The sequence below is a fragment of the Colias eurytheme genome, chromosome 9, assembly GCF_061535395.1.
Source record: "Colias eurytheme isolate Ceu_HAF_F1 chromosome 9, ilColEury1 Martin Lab GWU primary, whole genome shotgun sequence".
Classification (NCBI taxonomy): Eukaryota; Metazoa; Arthropoda; class Insecta; order Lepidoptera; family Pieridae; genus Colias; species Colias eurytheme.
The window spans coordinates 5170771-5188860 of record NC_142988.1 but is presented as its reverse complement, the minus strand read 5'-3'; the positions used below and the strand labels follow the sequence as shown (position 1 = coordinate 5188860).

At 32.9% G+C, this 18090-nt stretch overlaps 3 protein-coding genes across 3 annotated transcripts in view; 2 read left to right on the top strand and 1 right to left on the bottom strand.

The window, feature by feature from the left end:
* Positions 1 to 900: 900 nt before the first annotated feature.
* Idh (isocitrate dehydrogenase [NADP] cytoplasmic) lies at positions 901 to 4520 on the bottom strand. Its single transcript, XM_090105189.1, has 2 exons — positions 4363 to 4520; positions 901 to 2297 (listed from the first exon to the last, which is right to left on the bottom strand). The coding sequence occupies exon 2, from the start codon at positions 2288 to 2290 to the stop codon at positions 1064 to 1066; it is 1227 nt and encodes a 408-aa protein (XP_089961315.1). The 5' UTR covers positions 2291 to 2297; positions 4363 to 4520; the 3' UTR covers positions 901 to 1063.
* Positions 4521 to 5162: 642 nt separating this feature from the next.
* Positions 5163 to 15148, top strand: LOC149905756 (uncharacterized). Its single transcript, XM_090105651.1, has 9 exons — positions 5163 to 5482; positions 5568 to 5771; positions 6086 to 6154; positions 6235 to 6372; positions 6577 to 6771; positions 8150 to 8290; positions 8906 to 9628; positions 9795 to 10021; positions 11408 to 15148. The coding sequence occupies exons 1-9, from the start codon at positions 5348 to 5350 to the stop codon at positions 12024 to 12026; spliced, it is 2451 nt and encodes an 816-aa protein (XP_089961777.1). The 5' UTR covers positions 5163 to 5347; the 3' UTR covers positions 12027 to 15148.
* Positions 15149 to 16919: 1771 nt separating this feature from the next.
* The window catches only part of Rbp6 (RNA-binding protein 6), a 387192-nt gene continuing 386021 nt past the window's right edge, over positions 16920 to 18090 (top strand). The window contains exons 1-2 of the mRNA XM_090105937.1: positions 16920 to 17099; positions 17182 to 17222. Coding sequence (XP_089962063.1) covers positions 17041 to 17099; positions 17182 to 17222 — 100 coding nt within the window. The 5' untranslated portion in view covers positions 16920 to 17040. The remainder of the gene's footprint in view (positions 17100 to 17181; positions 17223 to 18090) is intronic.

Below are 18090 nucleotides of genomic sequence, written 5' to 3'. Positions count from 1 at the left end.
TTTAAATGGTGTTTATCAATGTACCTACTCCCAATCGTATTAGTGTGAACAAGTTCAACGGAGCGTGATAATGAAGTTGTAATATAATTTATTGTAGGTACGGTTGTAAATACAATTACCCGCTAATCATTTGCATGTGTAATAAGGTAATTAAATTACTTATACATGAAGTTCAATATACTTCAGTGACATTAATGAAATAGCACAATTTCCTATTAATTCATCTGTTAACCGTAGCCATCCAATGTACAGAATAAGTTTGACATTGAATTAATTAGTAGAGCCACAGACTAATAATAATATACTAGGTAGAATTACACTAGTTACGACAGAATAATACGAACCCATATAAAATATGTAGGTAAGTATATACCTACGTACATATAAGTAAGAATTTATTACATTCTAATTTCTATATATCTTATGTAGTAAATAAAAACTAGGTTTTATCCTCAGGAATGGAGATCACTATCGAGTATCGAGGATGGGTTCGAGAGAGATCCACGGTTAATTATTTTTTTTACTTATTAGGATATTATTATAAAAAGTTTAAAGAGTTCACTGCTCTCAAATTATTTATGATGAAAGATGATGATTAATATTATCATCATAATTAAATAAAATGGCGATATGGAAATTAATTTTGTACTTACTATTCTATCTACTATATAATTTAATGAGTATGTTTATACTTTAAACTTATTATTACGATAATTATGCAATAACTCGATAGGCCAGGTCACAAGACAATCGTGTTATGACCTAGCCTTGCGATCAATTACGTGACAGAATGCCCATATTTATCAGTTCATAGATAATATTGCTATTATTGAGTTGTTATCACTTGCAATTGTTATTTAAGTCCTTAGCATATCCTTACTTAATTCAAAACTAAAATAATTGTTCATGACATAAAAAATACATTTATTTGTGACATAAAAGCGTTAACAATAAATAAATGCGATTAAACAAATATACCTTTAAATCCCATTAATCATGTACGAGTACATTATAAATTCAATAAAAACTAGAATAGAAAAATTTAAATATTACTTTTGCATAGTCATTTGCCGAGCCTCTTTGTTAAATTCTCAGCGAGTTTATCCATGAATTCGAATGTTTCGCAATAATCTGATCTCTTCACATTATTCATACCCTTGATGCAAATTGCAAGATCCTTAGTCATAATACCAGACTCAATTGTATCAATACAAACACTTTCGAGTGTTTCAGCGAAATTCTTTAATGCGTCGTTGTTATCCAACTTGGCGCGATGCAAGAGACCTCTCGTCCATGCGAAAATAGAGGCGATTGGATTGGTGGATGTCTCTTTGCCCTGTTGGTAGAAACGGTAATGTCTTGTTACTGTTCCATGGGCCGCTTCAGCTTCTACTGTCTTGCCATCTGGGCAAATGAGGACAGAAGTCATCAGACCAAGAGAACCATAACCTTGGGCTACCGAATCAGATTGTACATCACCATCATAGTTTTTACAAGCCCATACGAAACCACCCTCTGACTTCATAGCATAAGCAACCATGTCGTCAATGAGCCTGTGTTCATACCAAATACCTGCAGCTTCATACTGAGATTTGTAATCTTTCTCATAAATTTCTTGGAAGATATCCTTGAAACGACCATCATACTTTTTCAGAATAGTATTCTTGGTGCTCAAATATAGAGGGTATTTCCTGTCAAGAGCGTATTTGAATGATGCGTGAGCGAAATCTACAATAGATTCATCAGTGTTGAACATTCCAAGAGCGACACCAGCACCTTTGAAGTCGTTAACGACGTGTTTGATGGGTTCACCAGAAGGAGGTGTGAATATAAGTTCCAATTTTCCTTCTCCTGGAACAACAAAGTCAGTAGCTTTGTACTGATCTGCGTGAGCGTGACGCCCGATTATGATGGGCTTTTCCCAACCGGTCACAAGACGTGGGATGTTTTTGCAAATAATAGCTTCCCTGAAGACTGTTCCGCCGAGAATATTACGGATTGTTCCATTGGGACTTTTCCACATTTTCTTCAACTTAAATTCTTCAACTCTCTTCTCGTCTGGAGTGATGGTGGCGCATTTAATACCAACATTGTACTTTTTGATAGCATTAGCACAGTCAATAGTAACTTGATCTTCGGTTTTGTCACGGTACTCCATACCCAAATCATAAGTGTGTAACTCAATGTCCAAAAATGGTAAGATGAGCTTGTTCTTAATTAAATCCCAGATAATTCTAGTCATTTCATCCCCAAGGACGTCAACAACGGGTCCAGCCTTTATTTTCGACATTTTTATTCTGGAATAATTAGAGAAAAACTTATGTTAATAAAAAAATAGTGAACAAAAAATAAGCATAACAAATAAAATTTAAAACTATTGTTTCAAAAATTGACCTGAATCTATTAAAAATTAAGTCTGTGTTTGTATAAAAAAACCTAAATTAAGAAATGTAATCGCTTTTAGGAAAACTTTTTAAACTGAAGTATGTTTTAAAATATCACATAAAATTATATCGTCATAAATTGGCATAAAGAAAATTTATGCACATAAAATTAAAATTGTGTACTTATTCTAAAAACTAAAAATAGCCTGAAATGACCAATTACAACAAAATCTAATAATTATTATGGAATAATTTCAAATAAAAGATGGAATATTTAATATTTATTTAATGTCTGAATGAATGACTAGGCCAAACTCATAAATTTCGTATTTCTAAATACAGATTACAGTAGGTATTTGAGGACAATATTACCACTGTGGTTTTGTTATTGGCCACACATTAATAATTATCAAACAACCTTGACTGCATTATCACTCCATTTTCACATAAAATATTTATCTTTAACTTATCTTGTTCAAGAGGTTCACATAACAAAAGTGTAATTATTTACAAGTTAAATTATTTAAAATTGGGAAACAATATATTTTTCCATTTTGTAAGGTCATATTAAAATGAGCATAATTTAAAATACATACTTAATATAACCTATTTTTGTCCAAGTAATTTGACCCACATCCAATTTATTTCATATCTATGTATGTACTATGTAAGTACTCATAGCAGTCGTAACATGAATCTGCTTAACTATTTGTTCTATTGTTTCTGTTTAAATAAGTTTTTTTAATATAGCATTTTATATTTTAGAATTAAGATCTCTATCGACCTGGCTTAGCCCAAAAAAATATGAGATATAAACAAAAATAAAATACAGCTGATATAACTTAGGTATACACAATTTAGTAAAGAAATGGTTTATTAATTCTACAATAAAAATATTAAATTTTAAAATACATATCATTCCTCTATAATATTAGTACAGTAACTACCATTACATATAAAAACAAGTTTATTTTAGTATTATATTTGAGATATCTAAATCTTTTAATCATAATGTGACAAATGATAACAATGCATGCTTATATTTCTTGATAGCAGGTGACAGAAGTGTGATTACAAGTAAAATTACATCACTAAAATATTTGGATTGGTTGAAATATATTTTGAAGTTAATTTTAAATTTGTACTTCTAAAAAAATTTGTTAATTCATTTTTTTAAAGACCTTTTATGAATTCCATTGTAATGATTTAATTATTTAAATAAAGTCATTTATTGAATACTGTACTAGAAACCTTGAAACTTGATTCAAAACAAGTTTTAAGGTACAAAGTTCAAAATGTTCAAACGTTAGTTAGGCATTTGCATAAGTCTATCAAGCAATAGTTACTTTTAAAACTTAATCTAATGAAAGTTAAAAATTTACGTAGTCAAATTTGATGGAATTGGAAAGATTCGTAATATTTGTACTAATATTACATGTTTCAATAAAAAATACGTAGCTACTACTCGACCAAGCCAACTAGACGCTCGGGTGGAATGCGGCCTCCCCGCCCGCTTACCGCCTCAGGTACCGCGTTCGCCTTAGTACGGTTCGCAGCATCGACGCATTCGTACGTTTCGCATCGCTAGTTATTTCTGTACTTTTTATTATTAATCGTTAAAGCTTGTTGTTGACTGTTAAGTTTTTCGTTGTTATTTGTTTAAGTTTTTACTGTGTTGTTATTCATAGACAGCCCTCGAAATGGGGAAAAATAAGACTATTCATAGCGGAGAGCGAACAGTGATATTATTAATATTTTTTTTTTGCTATCTGTACCCGAGACATGGGCGGGTGACGTCACAGTTGAAAAGGGTCTAGTTGGCTTGGTCGAGTAGTACCTACATGTACAATTAACACTTACTCGTGAGCCAAATTTTTTCTGATTGTTTAACTAAATATAGACGCTTCTACTACTAACTACGGTCATATTTTAAAATTAATAATTCAACTCATTTACTAAGAATAAACGTAATACTTACATTAATTCAAATTAGACAGTCGCCAAACGATGCACAAGTCCACGTCCACAACGTACACACCCGACGCACAGCACACAGTTTATCAAATTATCAGGAAATAGAAAATTGAAAATTGGAATTCTAGTTTCTACGATTTACGAAATAATCAAGACAAATCGAAAAGAAACGTCAAACTTTAAGCTTTGTACACACAGATTTATTAGGTATAGGCTACACTAAATTTGTAATCGGTAAATTAGAGAATAGAAAATATTCTTTTTGCCATTTGGAAGTAAATTTGAATAGCTCTGCAATCTAAGCTGCAATCTGTTGTGCTTACAAATTGAATTGAATGGTATTACTTAATATAACGTTGGGTTGAGCCTGTGTTCCAACTTCATATTTATTTCCTGGGACTATTCTGGGACTTATACCAATGCAAAGAACTAAGTACTTACATATTATGTTACAACTTTGTTACAATATGTTTGAATTAATTTTTATTCAAGTTTACATCTTTATAAAATACAAATTTAAAATCAATATGTATTTAGTTATAAGAAATCATCAATAAATACATTATGTACAGTATGTAATTTATTGTAATAATAATATATTTTAATTAGTAAAACATTTTTTGTTTGTTTTTAAAATTATTAAATTAAATTTTCTTTGCTTGGAACTTGCTTGGAAGTTTAAATTAGTAAAATTAACGAATAATATTAGCTTATTCAGTCGCGCGATAATTGACAGATGTTATTTGATTCCAAAAGACACACGTTCTGAGCTTAATATTGCAGTCGCTCTATGTGTGTAAAAAAGCTAAATGAAAATAATTGCAATTGGAATTTGGAATAGGATTTTAAAAAATATGAATTCAAAATTGTTAACACAAAATGTAGCGTTTTCTATGATTTGTTACATGCTTTAAATTAATAGTCATACGAACAAGATAAGAGTATGATCTGTAAACAGGACTGATTATTGTGTTCAACAAAATTTCAAAATGGTGATACAGCGAAGTGGTATTGTAAATGAATCGTCTACGACAAATCCTAACTCAGAATCGAATCCAAATACTTCTTGGAGTGTCCAGGGACCAAAGACGTTAAATATACGCATGACTGGCAATATGCAGGCTGTAAGTATAGTTTAAGAATATACCTGATAATTTTATTAAAAAATTCAGTAGTCGGTTCATTTAAAATTCGAATTGCCTATTTCAGAAACCGCCGATCACACGGCAAATAGCCATAAACACCTTAGCAGCTATGCATCGTAGATTCAGTCTACCTGGTCCCGTGCAACCCCATTCTAGACCTATTGCCGAGTTTCGTGCTAGTGCGAATAAATCCCTTGATATGTTGAGACAAACCATACAGTCAGCGGTAACTCGGGAAATAGATCAAGTCATAAAGAAATACTTGGAGGTAAGATTAACCTTAACAGCATTTAACCATCAAACTCAAAGAAAGTACTATAGTTTTAGTCACCATTCAAATAAGAATTAATATTAGCTAGGAATAAACATCAGTGACAATTTTCAAAGCCTTGTAGGAAAGAAAGAAAAACAAATTCTATTCAAGACTTAGGTAAACATAATAAAAGACGTTATATTTTGTGTTGCCGTTGATTGTTTTGCCTATTGAAATTTGAAATCTTAACATTTTTATGATCTCCATCTATTTACGCCTTGTATTATTTTTTAATATAAAGGAAAGCTAATCATAATTGTGTATTTCAGAAATTCTTTGTCCCTGCGGTGAATAATATCAGATTGAATTTAGGTGATGAGTCAGTTAGTGAAGATCAGGTATATACTTTTCCCAATTTTTGTAATATTAATACATTTAAAAATAAGATCGAATTAATAATATTGTTTAAAAATTATAGGTGCGAGCAGTTTGCAGAGCTATGCTGGATGCCACCCGTTTACTATATACTACTCCACCTAGAACATTCCAAACTACACAAGAAACAACTGAAGACGCAAGCCAAAATATAGAAAACAAATTCAGTAAATATACTAGTGTAAGTACATGATTACTAAAATATTGTTAAGGAATAGAAACGTCTTATAAAAAATTGATAATGTGTCTCTGCACATTTCTGTAGTTTTACAACCCTATTTAATCTGTCCTTAACTTTAATTAACTAGGTATTATCTTATTTCTGGAAAAAACTTACTATCATAGTAGAGGTCACAGAGTAATTAAAAGTAATTCATGATTTCAGGGCACTTCACAAAATAAGAGAAAGGAAATGGACCTTGAATTGGATTTAAAGACTAAAAAAATAAAGCAAGAGGAGGGTAGTGATAGCGGTCGCTCTTCACCAATAATGTCTCCCGCAATAAGAGACCCTGATAAGTGGAACCCAGCTAGACTTACTCAGGATACACTTTTTATTATGGGGTCACATGCTCATAAGGTATGTATAATATTTTCTAATGTTTGATTTTACGCGAGTATTATACATTTAGAAATTAAAGACTTTTTAACAGATTTTAAACGCGATTTATTCATTCTATTATTTTCTCCCCGTGACCACGCTCGCTGTAAAGTGTTCGAAACGTCGGGAAAATAATAGAATGAATAAATCGTTAAAAAGTCTTCAATTTCTAAAGGTATGTATAAGTTGTGCGAATATATGTGGATAGATGTATTTAAATTTGTGATGCTGTATATTTAAATTTGAGCTTTGTGCGTCCTGAAATATCATATGTTGCTTCATTAGTGTGATCATACAAGGCGTTCACATTGAATGTTGAGGTTATGGATTTAATTATTGCATATTTTAGACTATAAAAAAATTATTACAACATACAGTGTAAACTCTATATAACGACACTCCATTTAACGTCAAACTCCGTATAACGTCAAGATTTCTCGACTTTGGTTGGTTTATATTGTTGTCTATACAATAATACACTCCATATAGCATCACGCTCACTCTAATTAACGACCACAATAAGACATTACAACTAGGAACTAGGACTAGGAAGTACTGACTAAGTTGCGGAAATCAATGAAAATGTAGTTGTTTACATTCTTTTTTACTGACATACCGAAGATTCTCAGAAATGCAGTCGTAGAAAAATAAAGAAAAAATTCTGCATGCCGAAGAAGATGGACGATCTGCCAAAAAATTTAAGAAACCTCAATATGAAGACCTTGATCAAGCGATGATAACATGGTTTCATAGGCAATGTCAAAATAATATTCCTGTCTCGGGACCAATCATGCAATTTTCCCTTTCTCTCCATTTAACGACCACTCTATATAACGTCGAAAAATGCACGGTCCCTTAAGTGACGTTATATAGAGTTTACACTGTATTAGAATGGCACCAAAGGATTATTCAAAAAGGAAAATTAAAAGTTGTCTGCAACATTCCCTGCATATTTTTCTAGAAAACCTGTATTTTTTTTTGCTATAATGTAGTGTAAGTTCTTGTAAAAGCAAATCTCTTCGAATAAAGACCAATTTTTTATTTAGCAGGGGCGACACTTTTGTATGGTAAACTCATTCAAACTTATAAAATTTAAAAGTAAGTAAAAAAAGACAGGTTGCACTCTGGGAGTGCCGGCAGAAGTGAAAACTTGATTATTAACGTTCAGCATGTTTGATATTTTGGAATGGTATCCGTCTTTCGCATGGAATATAAGGGCTAAAAAAAAAATCGGTCTTACGCTTTTTCGATCAGGCCCCGTGTCCTGACGCGAGTTTAAGATTTTATACCCAACGCCGCTAAAGAAGTTTTCATTTCAAAAAATGAAGTTAAAATCAATTCTATTATCTGATCGCAGGTACTTGGGCTTGGCAACTCTCGTGGTCGGTTGTACACTAGACACGCTGGTCTCTTGAGGTATCCCGCTGATAGTGCTGACAAAGAATGGATTGCGAGCCACAATCTTGTTAATGCTGTTGGTGGAAAAACTTATATCATGGTAAGTAATGGTATAAGTAACTAGCGGTCCGCCCCGGCTTTGCCCGTGGAACATATTTCGCAATAAAAGGTAGCCTATGTTCTTTCTCAGGGTCTAAAGATTATCTGTGCCAAATTTCATCAAAATCGGTCCAGTAGTTTATGCGTGAAAACCTTACATACATACATACATACAAACCTTTCCTCTTTATAATATTAGTATAGATATATCATGGAAAATTCTTTAAGTATATATTTAAATTCTGTGATAGCTGTGTAACTCTGTAGCAGTGATAAAATAAATTCATATGCCTAACTTTAACATTTAATTTTTTTTATTCTAACCCTGCAAGACACTAAGTAGATAAGAAAATTTACGAATCATCATTTGATACTCAACCGGTCTGTATATTTAAAAAGTTTGGGTTATTCAATTCTACTATCACTCCCCCGTATCAAGTAAATAAAACGATTTAGACAAAACATGTCTGATTTAAAAATAACATTCTTACTTAATCACATGTTCCAATTATAATGAAAGTTCTTAAACATTTTTTTATATTATTGTGTAGTTGCGAAAATTGAAATACGTAAACTGATATTTACACATTGTTGTTAAATTAAGTCTTGATTTTAGGTTCTAGAGGATATAGAAGAGCTTGCTACTAGTGATGCATACAAACACAACTCATTGCCTCTACTTGGCGAATTAACTGGGTTCAGAGTTCCACCTTTTATGCTCAGAAAGATAAAGGCATATGTACTTAAAAGGGCTATGAGTGGAGACTTAACTAATGCGGATAGCCCACAACCTTCGACCAGTAATAATCAAGAGGATAAATTTAAAATAGAAGACATAAAGATCGAAGCCCACGATGATTTCGACTCTGCTAACTTTAATGCTAGTCAGTATATGAATAGCTCCGATGGCGCAGGAGCTTCTCATGCGAATGATTTTGCGGATATAAAAGTCGAAGATATTGACGATATTAAAGTAGATTCAATCAAAATGGAGGATTTGGATGATATGAAAGTTGATGGAATCAAAGTAGAAGATTTAGAAGCAAATGGAATTAAAGTTGAAAACATTGATGATATTAATGTGGATGCGATAAAAGTCGAAGATATTAAATTGGAAAATGATGATGCGTTTGATATGTGTAAACAATCTGATAATGATGAAAGTAGTCTAGTGGATGGCTTATTAGAGGAAGATATCGAATTCCTGAGTCGTAATTTAGGCAATATCGAGAGTGATGCAGATGCTAGAAAAACAATTGAAAATCTGACTGGAGCTAATCCCGATACTATCACTTTGGTTGGAGATGAATTTGATCTTGGAAGCACACTCAATACTAACGTAAGTTCATCCTGATTTATTACTATTATAAAAATTATCTGTTTATGAAAAATAAATATAAAAAGTTATCTTAATATCTAAAAGATCTTCCCTTATTATTTTTAAATGAATAACAAAATAGTCTTTAATTTTTTTAAAGAAAAATAAATAAACACCTGATCTACAGTTTTCAGGCAGCCAGAACACAAAGTGCATAACAGTGGCGTCAACAACGAGCGGCATGATACACAGTGTACCAGTAGCTCATATATCAGCTCCACGTATAACTGGTAGCACTGTGCACTATTACACCAGTTCTGGTATACAGGGTGCTCAGAGAACGGTACATCACTTGCCACAAGCGACCGTCACTATACAGAGCATACCAGGCTCCACTTCGCAGATGATAAGGGGGTTAGTGTATTTATATGATTCGAGATACTCTAAGAGCCACAGCGTGTTTGTGGCCCACATATCAGCTCGATATATATCGATATATAGCAGATATATATCGGGTTAGTGTACAGAATTTTATGCCTTTACTATTCTTAAGTGCCGGCTCATATACCAGCGCCGTGCATTGCTATACTAGTTTGGGTATACAGGATGCTCAGAGACGTCCAGGGGGCGTGTATGAAAAATATCTTTGACTCTACATGTAGAGAAATGTCTGAAAAAATAAAAAAGAGCGTGTGTGCCGAGCACACGTGTCAGAAGTAAAACTTCTTTGGCAAGATACAACAATACCAAAATCGTCGCCTTTATCCATGACTTGACGGTGTTGCCATGACGCGACCTTGAAATTTTACTCTCAACGCGCCTTAAGACAAATTTATACAATATTGTGATGAACGAATTACTGCCACTTTAATGACTTGAGATTTTATTTTATTTTCGATTTTGCTTTTAATTTCTTAAAAAGTTTGATAGTACCTAACCATAATATAATATATTATAAAATTATTGGAAATTTTGTGTGAAAATAAGGACGCCAAAGAACAAAATTGTAAAATTATGTACTTGATAAATTATTTTTACAAATGAGTTTAGTTTGTCCATTACTAATGGGTAAGGTACTTCAGTTTATAGTTGGAATTTTCGAAATACAGAACCTTTTTTATCAGCACAAAAAAATCTCCTGTAAAGTTTTTTGTAGTAATACGTCCATATTCGAAAGATACGTATCAAGTCCGTCCAAGTGAATTGTGATGTTAGAGGTTAGATTTTATATCAGATCGTAGGATTACGGTAAAATAATATAGTAATGTCTTGATGGGCTTAAGTAATTTTTATATAAATTTATTGTACTTAAAATAAATTACTTTTCGGCAATAAAATTAATAAATAAAAGCATATTATAAGCTTTCCAATAGAACCAATTTGAACATCTTGATTGTAGCGACACGTCGCTCTGAATCGCGCAAGCGAAATGTTTTCGCTACAGAGCATATATGCAACTTTCCGACATCATTCATCGGGGCCTTAACGGCCGGCCGGTCGAGTAGACTGGTCGAGGGTACTCCCTTTTTCGATGGAAGAATTCCACCTTCATTCCTCCACATTGATCGGTTTTACTACACTCAAATTGTGTAGAAACAAACTAATATTAATTAATTAATTTTATTTTCTCTATGTGCTTTTTTATGTTATTAATTTAAGTGTTATTGTTTGCTATTTTCTTGTTGTGGTGCTTTCTTATTTATCTTTTAAGGTTCTTTATGTTTTATGTGGGTGCGTGTGTGTTGTGCTGTCCTTGATAAATAAATGTTTCTTTCTTTCTAATAAAAGTCCTTGTTCCAGCATACCATACAACGCGAAATCTGGCACCATAAGCACAGTGATGTCACAAGGCACAGCCAATACGATCATCGGCTTCGGCACTCGGACGTCCAACGCGACTATAATCAGCACTCCCACACAATACGTGAACGTTACTTCCAAGTCATTCCCGACCGGTAACATTCTCCATAACGCTATCATGTCCAATATAGGCAACAAGAACATAGGAAATAACGCGACTCCAGGAATTTCTTTCAACGTAACGACCGTCCAACCACCTACAACAGTGGCTAATAATAAATGCGACTTTGACACAATTTCTACTACGAAAGACATGATAGATAACGCCTGTAACTCTTCAGTTATGTTGAAGAAAGTATTGACCCTGGGTAGTACGGGTTCTGCCAAATCGTTTATTATGCACAATACCCAAAAGGTTCTGTCCACCGGTTTCGCTACCGGTTCTACTCCTCCCCCTAATGTTACAATTGTTAGCTCCGGTTCGAGCGGTATGTTGAATAACGGTATGGGTAATTCGAACATTGTCTGCCCAACTTCAGGCAATTTGAGTGCGACACACGCTACTTTATCCGCTCTGTTGTCGACCAGTGCTGAGAATAACCAGGCAAGTAAGAATTAATTATTTCCGAATCAGTTTACACTCCAAGATCGATAAATATGTTTATTGTTTAGTACATAACTATTTGAATTTTCTTACACACACTAAAGTATATTTTTGGAAAATAGATGTGATATTTAATTATCTACTTGTAATGTAGAGTTTCCTGAAATCTCAATTGCATGGTATGAGATTAAGAATTTGACAATCATGTTAAAATGGGGACTTTTTAACACTAAATTATGAATCATTATAATGATTAAAGTGTAAAATCGTGAAATTTAGAAGTTCCTTCGCTAACGTTAGGAGAATTTTTAGTTGATCTTATTTTCAAATAGTTTAAATGTGACTTTCTGTCCACTTAATTGTAATTGATGTACTTAAAGCCTTGTATCCATCCACTTGAGCATGCTCTTATTATGATACAAGGCTTTAAGTTCCAACCATATACCCAAGTACATCTTTAATTTAAAGTCTGTTCACTCATTATTTATAGTTAGTGGTAGTTTGCAGATTAAATGTTATAATTGATTTATTATTTCATCTGAAATAATAAGATTATTATTATAAGTACGAAAAGTATTATCTACCTCGTTAGGTTACCTGACTGTTTTATGATTTTGTTTAGATAAGCGTTATTTTTATAGAAATTACCATATTTGTGTTAACGTTAAAAGTGTGTTTCGAAATGGTTGTAGGAAATATATATTATTTTTTCTTTTGCAGAAGCGATTGTATCTATTCGTTATCTGGTAGCATATAATATACCATACGTATTTATGTATATTATTTATTTTAATTTAATATATTATTGAGTAATAATTCATACTTCGCTCTAAAATGTGTCATTGTGAATTTATATTATGATATACTTAAAGAGTTAGGAAAATTACTATAGCTGAAGAATTTCAATGCCAAAAACTTCTTGGAAGTTGTTTCTTTTTATCTTGTTACCTGATACCTGTTATAGCTTACAGGCTAGTGAAGATTCAATCTCTCATATGCATTTGATTGTACATTGTGATTAATTCACTATAGGAGTTTTTTACCTTTTGAAAAGTTTTGTTTATTCCGTGCTATTTAAAGTAAAATCATGCAATACAACTTATTTCTTTATTGTTGTTGCAAAGAGTAAATAGGCCTAACTGTAATGCACCCTTTTGCCGTTAGCGTAGGTTTAATTTGTTCGTTTGTTTGTTGTTTGCGGAATCCAGCATTCGAAAATATAAGAAATAACAAATAAGCATTTTTTTAATATACAAAAGGATTATTTTTTCAAACAATATCCTGAGTTTATAGAGATGTCTATCAGAGAAAAGGCCATATAGAGCGGAGTCTGAAAGTTTGGCCAAAAATATTCTGATTGAATTATTAATATTTTATTGTAATTTTTTAATATTGTTATTTATTTTATTTGTATTGAGAACGTGTTCGCTTAGCTTTAATATCTCGACTGATGAAAGACATGTATTTTGTTATTCCGTATTTTTGTGTGATTAAGGCTGTGCTTTATATGTTAAGAAAAACTATACGCGTTTATTTATTTTTGTTGTTGTATTGGGTTGTGTTTGTCATTTTATCGTGTTCAAGTTTTTTTGTTTTTTAATTCGTGTATATGTTGACTGAACATCTAGGTAAGCTTGCTTAGCTTAATAATTTAGCTCGTATTTATGGATCTCGCTTATTCTTAGGTCGTTATTTTACAGTTATATAGGCTATATTTTTGTTTTGAGTAATGGAAATGTAAAGACCAAAGACTACATTACCAGTTTTTTTTATGTAGGCGTAAAACAATTAATTTACTTATTAGCTTTTTGTAGTAAGTCTTTATTTCCGTTACGTAGCTTTTAATACTAAAGTACCTATTATTTATCCTATCTTTCTATGGTAAATCTGGTTTTCCGTTATATACGTAGACTAAGGAAAGAAAATGCATTCGTCTTCGCGCATATACTTGTATACTCTTATATGTATAATTATATATGTACATATCTTCTGGCCAGTCACTATGGAGATTTACTGCCGCTGTCCGAAGAATTTTCTGTTGCAGAGAAAAAAAATTCTTATGATTACATTAAAGTTAATGTATTGAGTAACTCTGGCACCTTGAAATTCGGAAAAAATTGTGGCTTTTGATACGAAAGAAAAATAGACTATCATAATTTGAATTACTTCTCCTTTTTAAAAACAGAATTATTTTTATTACTGCGCACATAAAGAGGTAGGTAGGGAAAGTAACGCTTTGATTGAATCTTATTGAATACAGAAAACGAAGGTTTAATTTATTATCATACATATCTACCGATTTTTCCGCATAGAAATCATTTCAATAATTATGTAATATCGTAAATATATGATATTATATTTGTTCGAAAACTAACCACATTACTTTATTTAGGGTCAGAAGGAAAATAAATGATATAATAAGGACATATACCTAATAAACATATAATTCAATAAGGACATATAATAAGGAAATTTTATACATTTATTTCATGGCGCTATGATTATCAATTATTTTTGTTTAAGTATATTCGATTGATGCGATATTCCATTTATGTACACCAACGCGTTTATTTTAATAAGAAATATGCATGTTTTTCGAACTTTTATAACTTTTTATATTATAGTACTCTTTTTAGAATTTCGAAATATAATAAATTATTTTTCTGAATAATTTATTAAGTCAAAGATAGACTTGCTCATTTTAAAAGGCTAAATAACGCTTGTTCAAACAAAGCATGCTTTAAAACTTAGCTTTAAGCTTTCGTGCAATTAATGCTTTAGATATAGATAAAGTAAATCACCTGCAATTTATGTGTGGCAATCGCTTTATTTTTTTATTTTAGTATATTTATATTTTTCTTAATTATTCCATTATTATTATTTAATTAATTATTTTAGCTAGGCTTTTTTTGCAATGTTTTATGCTTGTCCTTAGTTCGTTAATTATTATATTATCATGTGCCAAAGTTATTTTTCCGGTATTATACTTATAACATAAAATAATAGTCAGCTCTTGTACCAATAAAGTTTTGTGTTATATTTTTCTATCACATTTACAACTGAAAGTGAATTATAGCAATGTATTACAGGTATAATATTTCATTGCATTTTTCATAATAATATAAGAAAACTAAGTTTTGATTATAATTAGTGATTAAAATTTGAATTATGGCTGTGTTGAATTTTAATGTGAATTAAAACTAAATGTATGTAGCGTAATATTATAAATTTTATCCTCATCATTGTCTATGTACCTTTAAATGATCTCTGTGACTATTGATAATAGTTTAAATTCATGTAATATCGGTGTTGTGAAAAATCGTTTAGAGTTTCGAGTCTGCTACAAAAAAGTGTTGTTATTTGTAGTAGGTTTAGTGTAGGAAACATATGTGTTTAAACTATAAACTGTAAGCTCGTAATTACCTAGAATACAAAATAAAAAACAAAGTTATAAAAATGTTTCACACTTCTCTCACATCGATTCTTAATATTGTTTATTTTTATCATATTCCAATTCAATTTTAAAATGGCTTATAATGTAAACCCGCCCTTTCCATTCCACGATTCTTCAGTTTTTGGATATTTGCGTGCTATTTGTTATTCATATGTAACTTTGTAGATATTAAACGATGAGTTACTAAGCAACGTATGTATGATTTCATTTTTCCACATTTTTAGTAGGTACCTACATAATAGAGTAATGGGCCTTCTTTACAATGGGCAGCGTTGGGCGAGTAGAGGCAACCACTAAACTTTAGTGGTTGCCTCTACTTAGTGACTAAAGTGTAGAATCATTTCAGATTTTTATTCATATCGACGTAATAATGGCGGCAAATATTGACTAACATTTGTTGGGCCAACGCTGCCCGTTGTGTGTCTCTACATCTATGCAATTATTGAGTAGTACCCAAGAGTAACAAATATATTTTTAGATTAATTAATGTTCTTGTAAGAAAAAGAGGGCGATCCTTCTACTCTATTGACTCTTGTCGATTCAGATAGGTAATATTTTTCAATATCGTTCTAAATTTTCAAATGTTGTATCTTTGCTCATTTAGGATAACGTATAAATTGTTCAAAATATGACAGACAGTCTTGTAATTATTTGTTAATACATATGTTAGTCTATCAGTCGCCGTTTTAACGGCATTTCTTCGTACTGACAGATGCTATCTGCTCCGGTTGTTTTGTGAATTTTTAACAATGATAATTTGGAGCAATAGAATCGCTACGTAGACTACGGTAGGATATAGTGCGTTAGTACCTATGTCGTACAATGAATACATAGATATTATATAGAGCAAATATCAATATAGAGCAGATATTTATTTTTAAGTAATTAGTAGATAGCTATTTCATTTTTATAAATGTCTCTAGGTATATTAATTTTTAAAACATTGACAAAAAATTATAACGTAGCTAATTTATTTGCTACGAAACAATTCTTGCTACGAGGAAAGTTTGAAAGTCGCACCCGTACACGGTGTTTTGGCAGACTTACAATTTTGGCGCAAGAATTTCAATTATGAAGATTTATTTTTCTCAAAAAAAAAGTTTTATTCGAAACTCGTCGCAGGTGGGTAAGTGTCGTGTTATAATAATTGTTATGGATGATTCCAAGTGTATATTGTTAGGTAGGGAGTAATTAGCGAGGAAGGGGTTCAGCAAGCAGCGGCAGGGCGGGGGTGGTCGGCTGCGGCGCGGAGGCGTGCGGCGCGGTGGGCGTGCTCGCGGGGCGGCCGCCCGAGCACGTGGCGCGCGCTCACGTGGTGCTGCCCGCGCGAGCCCGCGTCCACCATGCGGCTCGTATGAATAATTGTATACGGAGTGAATGAATCGATGCGGAGGCGCTCGCGGCGGGGAGGCGGGCGGCGCTCGCTGCGTGGAGGGGTGCGCCGCGCCGCGCCAGTCTTGTGCCGGTAGTCGGTAGTGTAACCGAGCGACTACGGGAGCCGTCCCCGCCGCGTCGTCGCTCGCTCGTAGTCGTAGTGCGCCCGTCGGCCCGCCCCACGCCGCTGGCGCTTTTTCCATGGAAACCCAAAATCAGGATGTGGCCAACGGCCCCGGTGAGGTGCCCAACGACCCGGGGTACGTGTCTGTATCCGGCTTATAGTTATTGTGGAGTTCCTTCCGCCGGTTACCGCATCTAAACGTCACGTTTGTATTGCAGGAAGATGTTCGTCGGAGGGCTAAGCTGGCAGACTAGTCCAGGTACGCAAGTCGCCGGCTGAACTTCCGTGTCCACTACGGAAGTGCATGCACCCGATGCATACGTCGATGACGATCGAGTTGAATTAAAGCGTTTACTATATTAACGGAAGAGTGTCCCTCGACGTGCAAAAGGCGAAATAGATTACATTTTCAGTGACAAAAATCGCATTTGCATTTTATAAACACCGGTAAAAGTTTGGTAATCAGCTGATCGGGTGCGCGTCAAACTTTTTGACGGTGCGTGCGGGGTATGTTGTGTTTGCCGAAAGGTTATGACAAAAAGGTAGAGCTCTGATTGTGTTTGGCTTATCGTAAACGATATTCGTGCTGTAATTCAGTAAAGATGTCAAGGTGTAACAGCAGTCAGGTGTCCGATGGCGGCCATACCGGATGCGCGCGCAGGCTCAGTTGCCATTTCATTTTGTTTCATATAATAGCTTCAAAGGAAACTGGTCTTTATGTATTGAATGCTCTGGTGAAAAATTCTGTGCATTAATTTTATAGCCGGCTTATATTCTAAACAGTTTTCAAAACATAACCTCAACCTGAAAAATTTGGGCAGATTATTATCGTAGATGGATTAAATTTTAATAATGTTATCAATGATTTATTCTTTCTTAAATTTTCAAATTGGATTATTAAGTAAGTATTACAAATTATTTAAGACCTTGTTGTCTTTAAATTGTTTATTCAAACGATAACTTGACTAGATTAGAAGACACGTGATTAAGTCAATTAAATATCCGTATTATGATAGTTTATCAGAATGAGTAAACATGTTTATGAGCACAATAGAAATAAAGCATTTGTATTCTATAGGAATGTTTTATTTGAACGGGAATATAAATGGTAACGCATTGTTGGTAAT

Excerpts from the sequence above, each read along its gene's own strand:
- Idh (XM_090105189.1), bottom strand. The coding sequence starts at position 2,290 with ATGTCGAAAATAAAGGCTGGACCCGTTGTTGACGTCCTTGGGGATGAA.
- LOC149905756 (XM_090105651.1), top strand. The coding sequence starts at position 5,348 with ATGGTGATACAGCGAAGTGGTATTGTAAATGAATCGTCTACGACAAAT. Across the intron at positions 6,155-6,234 it reads AGTCAGTTAGTGAAGATCAG|GTGCGAGCAGTTTGCAGAGC; the intron begins GTATATACTTTT and ends TAAAAATTATAG. Across the intron at positions 6,772-8,149 it reads TGGGGTCACATGCTCATAAG|GTACTTGGGCTTGGCAACTC; the intron begins GTATGTATAATA and ends ATCTGATCGCAG.